This window comes from Giraffa tippelskirchi, chromosome 4 (genome assembly GCF_054371585.1).
Source record: "Giraffa tippelskirchi isolate mGirTip1 chromosome 4, T2T-mGirTip1v1.2.pri, whole genome shotgun sequence".
NCBI classification, from domain to species: Eukaryota; Metazoa; Chordata; class Mammalia; order Artiodactyla; family Giraffidae; genus Giraffa; species Giraffa tippelskirchi.
Genome location: NC_137278.1, coordinates 100017195 through 100030599, shown reverse-complemented (window position 1 = coordinate 100030599; position 13405 = coordinate 100017195). Strand labels below are relative to the sequence as shown.

The 13405-nt window shown below is 42.3% G+C and overlaps 1 protein-coding gene across 7 annotated transcripts in view; it reads right to left on the bottom strand.

The window, feature by feature from the left end:
- ACOXL (acyl-CoA oxidase like) overlaps positions 1 to 13405 on the bottom strand; it is a 359193-nt gene that overhangs the window by 140291 nt on the left and 205497 nt on the right. For 5 of the 7 annotated variants that reach the window (XR_014051964.1, XM_081484835.1, XM_081484834.1 and 2 more), the window contains exon 12: positions 1533 to 1686. Coding sequence is in view for 5 of the 7 variants with exons in the window: in XM_081484835.1 (XP_081340961.1) it covers positions 1533 to 1686 (154 nt within the window). In the remaining 2 variants the exon portion in view is untranslated. Of the gene's footprint in view, positions 1 to 1421; positions 1687 to 13405 lie in introns of all 7 variants that reach the window. The other 2 variants (XR_014051963.1, XM_081484832.1) reach the window with 1 other exon arrangement.

Genomic DNA, 13405 nt, shown 5'->3' with positions numbered 1-13405 from the left:
CCAGGGTCAGCTTCCTTTCCATAGTATGCTGGGTGGAGGGGTCATTTCTGCACTGCCGCGTGATGCTGGACAGTGAAGGAGGAGTGACCGGGCAGGACCACTGGAAGGGTGGGAACCAGCCCCCTGGCAGGGCTCTCACAACAGGTCAGGCCACTTAAGGGCATTACGAGCCACCGGCCCCGGCTGCCTTGGAGGACCCTGACTCCTGACCCCGCTGCACCCCAGCTCCAGCCGTCACTTTATCTTCCTTCTCCTTCTTTTCTGATGGAGCCCAACACCATCCCCACTGGAAAAGCAAGCATGTCCACCAGCACCACCATCACGGATACAGGATGCGAGCCTGATTAGCCAAGGTCCCCTTTACCATTCACACATCTTTACTCACTCACTGCAAGAGAAGTGACCAGGCCGGCTCTCACATGAGAGGACACAGGGCTCTCATTCCCATCCACAGAGCCCACCTGGGACAAACCTCAGGCTCCGCCTGCAGTGAAGGCCCAGTCCCTCCTTGCCCCTCCATGGACCCTGGCTCCGATGCTCTGGGCTCTCCAGAAACTCAACCTCCCCCTTTATCTTCTACAGCAGCCTTTGATCTGCTCTTGAACTCTTCTCACTGTGGCTAAAATGCTTCAACCGCCCCTTCAGGTTCAGAACTGCTGTTTTTAGGCAAATACTCAGCCAAGTTCTAGATGGAATTCAGGCTCAAGGCCCAAGAGGGGCTCCCGCCTCCCCCCATCCTCCTGCAGTCCCTGCTTCTGGGCCACATGACGATGAGGCGGTGTGGTCCATGGGCATTGCCCACACAGGACTGTCATCTGGGGCTGAACTCAGATGCCACCAGAGCTGACGTCCACAGCCGTGCTGTGCTACCGAGTCACAGGTTCAAAACCGCACATCCCCTGCCATGTCCTGTCCTCCAAGACCCCACTTGGGTCCCCTTTCTCACCAGCTCTGGGCTCCTGCAGGTGCCTCCACTCTCAGGGTTGTACAGGAAGAGGGCATAGGTCCAGCTGTTCTCAGAGTCCCCTGACTCTCCAAAGATTCATGTTAGGGTTTCTCATAATTCACTGCACAGTCCAGTATGAGGCCAGGGCTGGGGACACTCTAAACATGCCCTGAACGCTTGGCATGTCCCCATCTGCCTCGTTTCCAGGGTAGAAACCTGTGGGGTCATTTCCTGCACTCTCCCCAAGGGACTGAAACACTGGAGCCAAGCTTGGATCATCTGGCCCCTGTTGGCCCTTTCCTATACTGTCAACAACCCACCACCACTGAGTTTCATGACATGTACTGAGGGCCTCCACGGACCAAGCATTTTACAGGCATGGTCTGCATCTGTCTGGCAGCATACAAGAAGACGGACATACATAGATGAGGTTAAGTGGTGCACCCAGAGTCACAAGGGCAGATGGGAATTTCACCTGGTTCCAAAGCCCACTGGCCACACGGTCCTCTTCAACACATGCTGTATGTAACCTGTAACCAGGCAGACTCTGCCGGACCGGTGGCCCGAGGGGTCCGAGGGCGCTCACCATGCCTCCGGTGCATTCGCGACAGTCCTGCAGGCAGCTGACGTTCTCCCAGGTGCTGTAGGCCTTCAGCCCTGCCACCAGTGCCTGCAGCGGGCGACTGTAGACGAGCTCCTTCCCACAGAAGATGTCCTCATCCAGAAGGGTGCCGGCATACCTGCAAGACAAGCAAAGATCGGTGATGGGTGCAGTGGTGTCCCCAGCATACATGCTCGTTAGGGATATGGGTCTCACAATTTCTTTGGGTTTTGGTGTTGGGATGCTCCTAAAATTAGTCTTCCCTTTTCTGAAAGAATTTGTGTAAAATCAGTATCTTTCCTTTTCTTAAGTATTTAATGGATTTCACAAGTAATGTCAAAGCTATTCAGGTTTTCTACTTCTTTTTGTGTCACTTTTGGTACTATGCATCTTTTAAGAAATTTGTCTATTTCATATATGCTGTCAAACGTATTGGCATTACATTAACATCACATCAATAATAATAATATTTCATTTTATCCTTTCAATGTCTGTGGGATCTATAGTAAAGTCCTCTCTTTTATTCTAGATACTGGTAACTTGTGTCTATTTTTTTCTGCATCATTCTAGAAAGATGGTACCAATGATACTACATGCAGGGCAGCAAAGGAGACACAGATGTAAAGAATAGACTTTTGGACTCAGTGGGAGCAGGCAAGGGTGGGATGATTCAAAGGTATTTCAATTTTATTTATTTATTGAAAGAAAAATAGTTTTTAGCTTGTTTATTCTCTATTGTTTGACCATTTCTTATTTCATTTCTATTATTCTTTGTACTTACTTTGGGTTTAACTTGTTCATCTTTTTATAGTTTCTTAAAATAGAAATTTATTCCAATGGTTTTAGATCTTTTTTGTTGTAAGCATCTAAAGCAATACATTTTTCTCTGAGTACTATTTTAGTTGCATACCATAAATTTTGATATGCTGTGTTTCATCTCCATTCAAATTATTTTCTAATTTCCTTGTGATTTCTACTTTGACCTAAGAATGGTATGTGTTATTTGGTTTCCTAGTATGTAAGGATTATTCCAGATATTTTTCTGTTATTAATTTTAGCTTAATTTCATTTTAACCAGAGAACATACTTTGTATTGTATTAGTCATTCTAAGTCTACATGGTCTGTCTTGATAGATGTTCTATGTGCACTTGAGAAGAGTGGGTATTCTGCTCGTGTCTGATAGAGTGATTAACAAATGTCATTAAGTTTGTTAGTAATGCTCTTCATATGATTTATAGCATCACTGGTCTTCTGTCTATTTCATCAGTTACCCAGAGAGAAGGACTGATGTCTACAACTATACTTTAGGATTTGTTCATTTTTCCTTTCAGTGCTTTCCACTTTTGCTTCATGTATTTTGATGCTGTTTTGTGGAATCCATATACATTTAGATTGTTACATCTTCTTGATGAGTAGACTCAATAATCATCATGAAGCAATCTTCTTTACCTCTGGTAATGTTCCTTTTTCTGAGGTCTACTTTATCCAATATTAGTAAATCCACTCCAGCTTTTTTATGGTTAATGTTTGCAGGTGTAAATTTTTATTCTCATACTTTTAACCTATTTGTCTTTAATTTTAAGTGAGTTTCTTGTAGAAAGCATCTAGTTCAGCCTTAATTTATCATGTCTGACAATCTGAAAATAGGAGTGTTTAAATCATTTAAATCAATGTAACTATTAACGTGACTGTCTGAGGAGGCATTACAGCTAGCTGGGAAGAGAAGAGAAGCAAAAAGCAAAGGAGAAAAGGAAAGATATTCCCATCTGAATGCAGAGTTCCAAAGAATAGCAAGGAGAGATAAGAAAGCCTTCCTCAGTGATCAGTGCAAAGAAATAGAGGAAAACAACAGATTGGGAAAGACTAGAGATCTCTTCAAGAAAATTAGAGATACCAAAGGAACATTTCATGCAAAGATAGGCTCAATAAAGGACAGAAATGGTACGGACCTAACAGAAGCAGAAGATATTAAGAAGAGGTGGCAAGAATACACAGAAGAACTGTACCAAAAAGATCTTCACGACCCAGATAATCATGATGGTGTAATCACTCACCTAGAGCCAGACATCCTAGAATGTGAAGTCAAGTGGGCCTTAGAAAGCATCACCACGAACAAAGCTAGTGGAGGTGATGGAATTCCAGTTGAGTTATTTCAAATCCTCAAACGTGATGCTGTGAAAGTGCTACACTCAATATGCCAGCAAATTTGGAAAGCTCAGCAGTGGCCACAGGACTGGAAAAGGTCAGTTTTCATTCCAATCCCAAAGAAAGGCAATGCCAAAGAATGCTCAAACTACCACACAGTTGCACTCATCTCACACGCTAGTAAAGTAATGCTCAAAATTCTCCAAGCCAGGCTTCAGCAATACGTGAACCGTGAACTTCCAGATGTTCAAGCTGGTTTTAGAAAAGGCAGAGAAACCAGAGATCAAATTGCCAACATCCACTGGATCATCGAAAAAGCAAGAGAGTTCCAGAAAAACATCTATTTCTGCTTTATTGACTATGCCAAAGCCTTTGACTGTGTGGATCACAATAAACTGTGGAAAATTCTGAAAGAGATGGGAATACCAGACCATCTGACCTGTCTCTTGAGAAACCTGTATGCAGGTCAGGAAGCAACAGTTAGAACTGGACATGGAACAACAGACTGGTTCCAAATAGGAAAAGGAGTACGTCAAGGCTGTATATTGTCACCCTGCTTATTTAACTTATATGCAGAGTACATCATGAGAAACGCTGGGCTGGAAGAAACTCAAGCTGGAATCAAGATTGCCAGGAGAAATATCAATAACCTCAGATAAGCGGATGACACCACCCTTATGGCGGAAAGTGAAGAAGAACTACAGAGCCTCTTGATGAAGGTGAAAGAGGAGAGTGAAAAAGTTGGCTTAAAGCTCAACGTTCAGAAAACTAAGATCATGGCCTCTGGTCCCATCACTTCATGGGAAATAGATGGGGAAACAGTGGAAACAGTGTCAGACTTTATTTTTTGGGGCTCCAGAATCACTGCTGATGGTGACTGCAGCCATGAAATTAAAAGACGCTTACTCCTTGGAAGGAAGGTTATGGCCAACCTAGATAGCATATTTAAAAGCAGAGACATTACTTTGCCAACAAAAGTCCGTCTAGTCAAGGCTGTGGTTTTTCCAGTGGTCATGTATGGATGTGAGAGTTGGACGGTGAAGAAAGCTGAGCACCGAAGAATTGATGCTTTTGAACTGTGGTGTTGGAGAAGACTCTTGAGAGTCCCTTGGACTGCAAGGAGATCCAATCAATCCATCCTAAAATAGATCAATCCTGGGTGTTCATTGGAAGAACTGATGTTGAAGGTGAAACTCCAATACTTTGGCCACCTCATGCGAAGGGATGACTCATTGGAAATGACCCTGATGCTGGGTAGGATTGGGGGCGGGAGGAGAAGGGGACGACAGAGGATGAGATGGTTGGATGGCATCATTGACTCAATGGACATGGGTTTGGGTGGACTCCGGGAGTTGGTGATGGACAGGGAGGCCTGGCATGCTGCAATTCATGGGGTTGCAAAGAGTTGGACATGACTGAGCGACTGAACTGAACTGAACTGAATTTAAAACTGCTGCCTCACAGGTTTTCCCCTGTTTATCCCATATGTTCTTTTCCCTCTGCTCCAGTTTTCTTTTGATTAACTGAATAATCTTTAGTATTCCAGTGTTAAATTTTAAACTGTTACTCATTTTTTCAGCAATTTTTCTATGGCCTAAATCATGCTACTTTAACTTATGACATTTTTCCCTCAAATAGTGTTATACCACTTCAAGGATAATGTAGGATCCTTATAATAATACAATACATAATTCCTTTTCATTCTCCCATCCATTATGTCATTGCTGAGACAAAAATATGTTCTATATATGTTACAAACTTCATTGCTATTTTTGCTTTAAACAAACAGTTTCTTTTTTTTATTTATCAACATTACTGAGGATTAATTTATTCCCAACAGATTGAATTATTCAAAGTGTACCATTTAAAGAGTTTTGACAACTCTATGTACACACAAGAATATCACCACAATCAACCTACAGAATGCTTTCTAAAGAATGCCTCATCCCTTTTTGCAGTCCATCTCCTCCTCCACCTCCCATCTCTGGACAACCACCGACCAGCTCTTTGTTAGTATGGATTAGTTTGCATTTTATGTAAATGGGGTTATACAGTGTATGTCCGTCTTGCTTTTTTCAATCAGCATATTGTCAGGATATTCATCGATCCATCCATATTGTACCATGTATTAGTAGCTGTTTCTTTTTATTGCTGACCAGAATTCCATTCTATGCAATGCATATATTACATTTCATTTGTGCATTCACTTGATGAACATTTTCATTTCTTCCAGTTTGGAGCTACAACAGGTGAAACTGCTAAGAAAATTCATGTAAAAATCTTAGAGGAGACATGTCTTTATTTCTCTTGAGTAAACATGTAGGAGTGAAATGACTGGGTCATATGGAAGACATATTTTTAACTTTATAAGAAACTGCCAAACAATTTTCCAAAGTGGCTGTGCAACTTTACATTCCCACTAGCAGTGCAGGGGAATCCTAGTTGTTCCAGCCAACAAACCATCTTTGGAGTCCTTTTCATTTTAGTCATCCTAATGGATATGTCATCAATTTCCTGCCAAGAAGCAACAGTCTTCTAATTTCATGGTTGCATTCACTGTCCGCAATGACTTTGGAGCCCAAGAAGAGGAAATCTGTCACTACTTTCACCTTTTCCCCTTCTATTTGCCATGCAGTAATGGGGCTGAATGCCACGATCTTAATTTTTTCAATATTTAGTCTTAAGCTGGCTCTTTCACTCTCCTCCACCCTCATCAAGAGGCTCTTTAGTTTCTCTTCACTTTCTGCCATTAGAGTAGTTTCATACACGTATCTGAGGTCATTGATGTTTCTCTCGCCTACCTTGATTCCAGCTTGTAACTCATCAAGCCTGGCATTTCTCACGATGTGCTCAGCATACAGATTAAACAAACAGGGTGACAGTAGACAGCCCTGTCGTATTCCTTTCTCAATCTTGAATCAGTTGTTCCATATAGGGTTCTAACCGTTGCTTCTTGACCCACATACAGGTTTCTCGGGAGACAGGTATGATGGTCTGGTATTCCCACCTCTCTGAGAGCTTTCCACAGTTTGTCATGATCCATACAGTCAAAGGCTTTAGCATAGTCAATCAAACAGAGATAGATGTTTTTCTGAAATTCCCTCGCTTTCTCTATAATCCAGTGATTGTTGGTAACTTGATCTCTAGTTTTTCTTCCATTTCTAAACGCAGCTTGGACATCTGGAAGTTCTTGGTTCGCATAATGCTGAAGCCTAGCATGCAAGATTTTAAGCATGACTTTACTAGCATGGGAGATGAGTGCGACTGTCTGATGGTTAGCACATTCTTTGGTACTACCCTTCTTGGGAATTGGAATAGACCTTTTCCAGTCTTGTGGCCACTGCTGGGTCTTCCAGATATGCTGACATAATGAATGCAAAACCTTGATGGAATCGTCCTTTAGGGATTTGAATAGTTCTGGAATTTCATCACATCCACTAGCTTTATTAACAGCAGATGACGAGCCTATACATTAATGTCTCTGAAAAGCAGAGACATTACTCTGCCGACAAAGGTCCATATAGTCAAGGCTATGGTTTTCCCAGTGGTCACGTACAGTTGTGAGAGCTGGAAGCCAAAGAATTGATGACTTTGAACTGTGGTGCTGGAGAAGACTCCTGAAAGTCCCTTGGACAGCAAGGAGATCAAACCAGTCAATCTTAAGGGAGATAAATCCTTAATAGTCACTGGAAGGACTGATGTTGAAGCTGAAGCTCCTGTATTTTGGTTATCTGATGCGAACAGATGACTCATTGGAAAAGTCCCTGATGCTGGGAAAGATTGAGGGCAGAAGGAGAAGAGGACGACAGAGAAGGAGATGGCTAGACAGCATCACCAATGAACTCATCAAACAGGAACTCAAGCATGAATATGTTTGATGAGTTCATCAAACACGTACTTGGGCAAACTCTGGGAGATGTTGAGGGACACAGAAGCCTGGCATGCTGCAGTCCATGGGATTGAAAAAGTCGGACACGACTGGGAGACTAAACAGCAACGACAAATGGATATGTAATGATAATCCTCATGCTTTGAATTTGCATTTCTTGGATAACTAATGCTCACAAAACGTTTTTTTTTACGGTCTACTGTCTGACCATATCTTCTTTCATTGGGCTTCCCAGGTGACTCAGTGGTAAGCAATGCAGAAGATGCAGGTTTGATTCTGGGTCGGGAAGATCCCCTGAAGAAGGAAATGGCTACCCACTCCAGTGTTCTTGCCTGGAGAATCCCATGGACAGAGGAGCCTGGTGAGCTACAGTCCAGGGGTTCGCAAAAGAGTTGGACATGACTGAGTGACTAACATTGTGTGTGTGCGCCTTACAGTGTTGTGTTAGTTTCTACTGTACAGCAAAGTGAATCAGCTATATATATAAATACATGATACATAAATATATCCCCTTTTTTGAGGGATTTCCTTCCTATTTCAGTCACCACAGAACATTGGGTAGAGTTCCCTGTGCTATACAGTTGATTCTCATTAGTCTGGGTTTGATCCCTGGGTCAAGATGATTCCCTGGAAAAGGGAAGGGCAACCCACTCCAATATTCTTGCCTAGGAAATCCCATGGACAGAGGAGCCTGGCAGGCTACAGTCCATGGGGTTACAAAGAGTCAAACACAGCTAAGTGACTAAGCACACCACATGTCCTTAGAAGTAATGTGCATGTCAGTGCCTAGAGGAGTTAACAGCATTCTAAATCATTGCTAGAGTACAGTCACCCACACCCTGGGCTGTGGCTGCAGTGTAATGACGCTCAGAGAATCTCAGGACTGGTCATTTAAAAAAATATACCTGATTCCCCTCTGATCTCCCTAAATACACACACATACACACACACACACCTCCCCCTCGGATGTTCCCCAGGGTAGAAATGGGTGGAAAATACATTGACTAAGAAAAGGAAGAATCATTGAGGCTCTCTTAGCAGAGATTTGGTAAGATTTCTTTGCAATACTAGCCTGAGATTTTTTTTAGGGGGGAACAGGAGGCTCAAGAGGGAGGGGATATGTGTGTGTATAATTATGACTGTCTCGCATTGCTGTATGACAGAAACCAACACAACAATGTAAAGCAATTTTCCTCCAATTAAAAAATTGAAAATAAATTTGAAGAGCCAACTCATTGGTAAAGACCTTGATGCTGGGAAAAATTGAAGGCAGGAGAAGAAGGGGATTACAGAGGATGAGATGGTTGGATGGCATCACTGATTCAATGGACATGAGTTTGAGTGAAGGGAGACTGTGAAGGACAGGGAAGCCTGGCATGCTGCAGTCCATGGGGTCACAAAGAATCGGACATGACTGAATGACTGAACAAAAAAAAAAAAAAAGAAGAAGAAGAAGAAATAAATAAAATTTTTTTAAAAGAAAAGGAATTTTAAATAATGAGATGAACACTGACAGGACATGGGCCCTGCTGAGGAAGAATGGCCAAGTGCCAGACACAGTGGTTCCCCTAGTGGCACTTAGGAAGTCAAGAAACACCTGGAGAAACAGGCAAATTTGGCCTTGGAGTACAGAATGAAGTAGGACAAAGGTTAATAGAGTTTTGCCAAGAGAACGCACTAGTCATAGCAAACACCCTCTTCCAACAACACAAGAGAAGACTCTACACATGGACATCACCAGATGGTCAACACTGAAATCAGATTGATTATATTCTTTGCAGCCAAAGATGGAGAAGCTCTATACAGTCAGCAAAAACAAGACCGGGAGCTGACTGTGGCTCAGATCATGAACTCCTTATTGCCAAAAACAGACTTAAATTGAATAAAGTGGGGGAAACCACTAGACCATTCAGGTATGACCTAAATCAAATCCCTTACAATTATACAGTGGAATTAAGAAATAGATTTAAGGGACTAGATCTGATAGACAGAGTGCCTGGTGTACTATGGTTTGAGGTTCGTGACTTTGTACAGGAGACAGGGATAAAAACCATCCTCAAGAAAAAGAAATGCAAAAAGGCAAAATGGCTGTCTGAGGAGGCCTTACAAATAGCTGTGAAGAGAAAAGAAGCGAAAAGCAAAGGAGAAAAGGAAAGATATTCCCATCTGAATGCAGAGGTCCAAAGAATAGCAAGGAGAGATAAGAAAGCCTTCCTCAGTGATTAATGCAAAGAAATAGAGGAAAACAATAGAATGGAAAAGCCTAGAGATCTCTTCAAGAAAATTAGAGATACCAAGGGAACATTTCATGCAAAGATGGGCTCAATAAAGGACAGAAATGGTATGGACCTAACAGAAGCAGAAGATATTAAGAAGAGGTGGCAAGAATACACAGAAGAACTGTACAAAAAAGATCTTCACGACTCAGATAATCATGATGGTGTAATCACTCACCTAGAGCCAGACATCCTGGAATGTGAAGTCAAGTGGGCCTTAGAAAGCATCACTACGAACAAAGCTAGTGGAGGTGATGGAATTCCAGTTGAACTATTTCAAATCCTAAAAGATGATGCTGTGAAAGTGCTGCACTCAATATGCCAGCAAATTTGGAAAGCTCAGCAGTGGCCACAGGACTGGAAAAGGTCAGTTTTCATTCCAATCCCAAAGAAAGGCAATGCCAAAGAATGCTCAAACTACCACACAGTTGCACTCATCTCACACGCTAGTAAAGTAATGCTCAAAATTCTCCAAGCCAGGCTTCAGCAATACGTGAACCGTGAACTTCCAGATGTTCAAGCTGGTTTTAGAAAAGGCAGAGGAACCAGAGATCAAATTGCCAACATCCACTGGATCATTGAAAAAGCAAGCGAGTTCCAGAAAAACATCTATTTCTGCTTTATTGACTATGCCAAAGCCTTTGAGTGTGTGGATCACAATAAACTGTGGAAAATTCTGAAAGAGATGGGAATACCAGACCACCTGACCTGCTTCTTGAGAAACCTGTATGTAGGTCAGGAGGCAACAGTTAGAACTGGACATGGAACAACAGACTGGTTCCAAATCGGAAAAGGACTATGTCAAGACTGTATATTGTCACCCTGCTTATTGAACTTACATGCAGAGTATATCATGAGAAACACTGGGCTGGAAGAAGCACAAGCTGGAATCAAGATTGCCAGGATAAATATCAATAACCTCAGATATGCAGATGACACCACCCTTATGGCAGAAAATGAAGAAGAACTAAAGAGCCTTTTGATGAAAGTGAAAGAGGAAAGTGGAAAAAGTTGGCTTAAAGCTCAACATTCAGAAAACTAAGATCATGGCATCCAGTCCCATCACTTCATGGCAAACAGATGGGGAAACAGTGGAAATAGTGGCTGACTTTATTTTTTTGGGCTCCAAAATCACTGCAGATGGTGATTGCAGCCATGAAATTAAAAGACTCATGAGAACTGCAGATTGAGTATCTCTAAAACTGTTAAGTCAGCAAGAGGACAGGATTCCATTTACAAAAATCTGTGTTACATAAGAGTAAACAAGACATTGTGGCAATAAGATTTCAGGATTATGTTAAAAACACAGTTCATTAGTATCATAAACAGTACTATACATGTTATATAATATATTATATGTAGTATTTGATTTATAGTTATAGATAGTCTTCATTTGGTGGAGGAACTTTAAGAAGCTTAACTTCCCTGAAACTCTATTTTTTGATAAGGACAGAAGTATGGTGAATTTCTTTTTTTAAAAAATATTTATTTCTTTATTTGGCTGTGTCAGGTCTTAGTTGTGGCATGCAGGATCTTTAGTTGTGGCAAGTGGGATCTAGTTCCCTGACCAGAGACACAACCCTGGACCCCTGCATTGGAAGAACAGAGTCTTAGCCACTGGACCACTAGGAATGCTCCTTTTGGTGAATTTCTGAGACTATGAAGTATCATTCCATCCATTCATTTATTCAAAAATATTAATAAAATCTTACTTTATGCCAGGCACAGTTTTAGGTAGGTGCTATAGAGACATCCATTAAAAACAAAGAGAGAAACTTGATCAGTTGTCACAAGACATTAAATGAGTTTACTCCATGTAAAAATCTTAGGACAGTGCCTGGTACATGATTGGCAATTGAATGTGTGTCAGCTATCATCTTAATTTTATCCTTACAGGTCTTGGGTAAAATGAGAAGGCCTGGATCCAGTATAAAGACAGAAGCATTGGACTTCCTTGGTGGTCCAGACCTTAAGAGGATGCCTCCCAAAGCAGTGGGTGTGGGTTCAATCACTGGTTGGGGAGATAAGATCCCATATGCCTCACAGTGCAAATACTGAAACATAAAACAGAAGGAATATTATAAAATATTTTTAAAAGGCTTGAAAAAACAAGTGATCAACATTAAAAGAAAAGAAAAAGAAAAAGACAGCAACACAATGGTGAAGTGGTCCCTCCTGGCCTGGAACCCAGCCTGGACTGCTGAGCTGCCCATCTGGGCTGGAATAAATAACAGGAGAGGCAAACCTAAAATGCTCCTTTTGCCTGGCACTTCACACACATTGAGCTTTTTAAGAAGTTGTCGGAGACATTCTAAGCTAGGAAATTCATTTTTGTGGCAAACCCCACTAGGTGATTCCAAGGAGAGACTTCAACAACCAACTGCCCTGGCCAACTAGCCCTGGATGCCATCCTCACAATGTATAACTTCTGCTTCAAAGACCATCAAAATATTTAAAGGCAAAGCTCCAAACAGCCTCATGGCCAAAAGTGATGTAATCACACAAGGTAATTTCATTCAGTTGAGTTGAAGTACCCCATGCAGAAAGTCAGGCAACTCTTAGATGTGGAGATGCCAAATTAAGGATCCACAATTCCTATCCTCAAAGAATTCATGATGGTAAACTGAGAGTCACGGTGCAATGAGTAAAGGAGGCCAGAATGCTGCTCCAAGAGGCCTATAAAGCACTCCTTATTCCAGGAGAGTGGGAGCAGTTACAGATACTATTTTCTTGGGCTCTAAAATCACTGTGGATAGTGACTGCAACCATGAAATTAAAAGATGCTTGCTCTTTGGAAGGAAAGCTATGACAAACCTAGACAGCATCTTAAAAAGCAGAGATATCACTTTGCCAACAAAAAGGTAAGTATAGTCAAAACTATGGCTTTTCCAGTAGTCACGTATAAATGTGAGAGTTGGATCATAAGGAAGGCTGAGTGCTGAAGAACTGATGCTTTTGAACTGTGGTGCTGGAGAAGACTCTTGAGAATCCCTTGGATAACAAGGAGATCAAACCAGTCAATCCTAAAGGAAATCAACCCTGAACATTCATTGGAAGGATGGATGCTGAAGTTCTAATACTCTGGCCACCTGATGCGAAGAGCCAACTCATTGGAAAAGAACCTGATGCTGGGAAAGATTGAGGGCAAGAGGAGAGGGGTACGACAGAGGATGAGATGGTTAGATAGCACCACGAACTCAATGGACATGAATCAGAGCAAACTCCAGGAGGAGTCTGTCCTCAATGGAGGACAGAGGAGCCTGGCGTGCTGCAGTCCATGGGGTCTCAAAGAGTCAGACATGACTTAGCAACTGAACAACAACAAATTCCAGGAGGGGCTCAGGGAAGAAGGTGAGTTAGGGCAGATGACAACCTGAACTGTGTCTTGAAGGATGACTATGAGCTACCAGGTGATGGGAGGCAAAGATGTGAGAGGTGAGTAGTGGGGTGAGGAGGGAAGCTGCCCGTAAGAAAGGCTGAAGCAGGAAATAGGCTGATCCAGGCCTGGGTGGAGGACTGAAGAGGCTACAGGTGGGTTGGGGGTCTT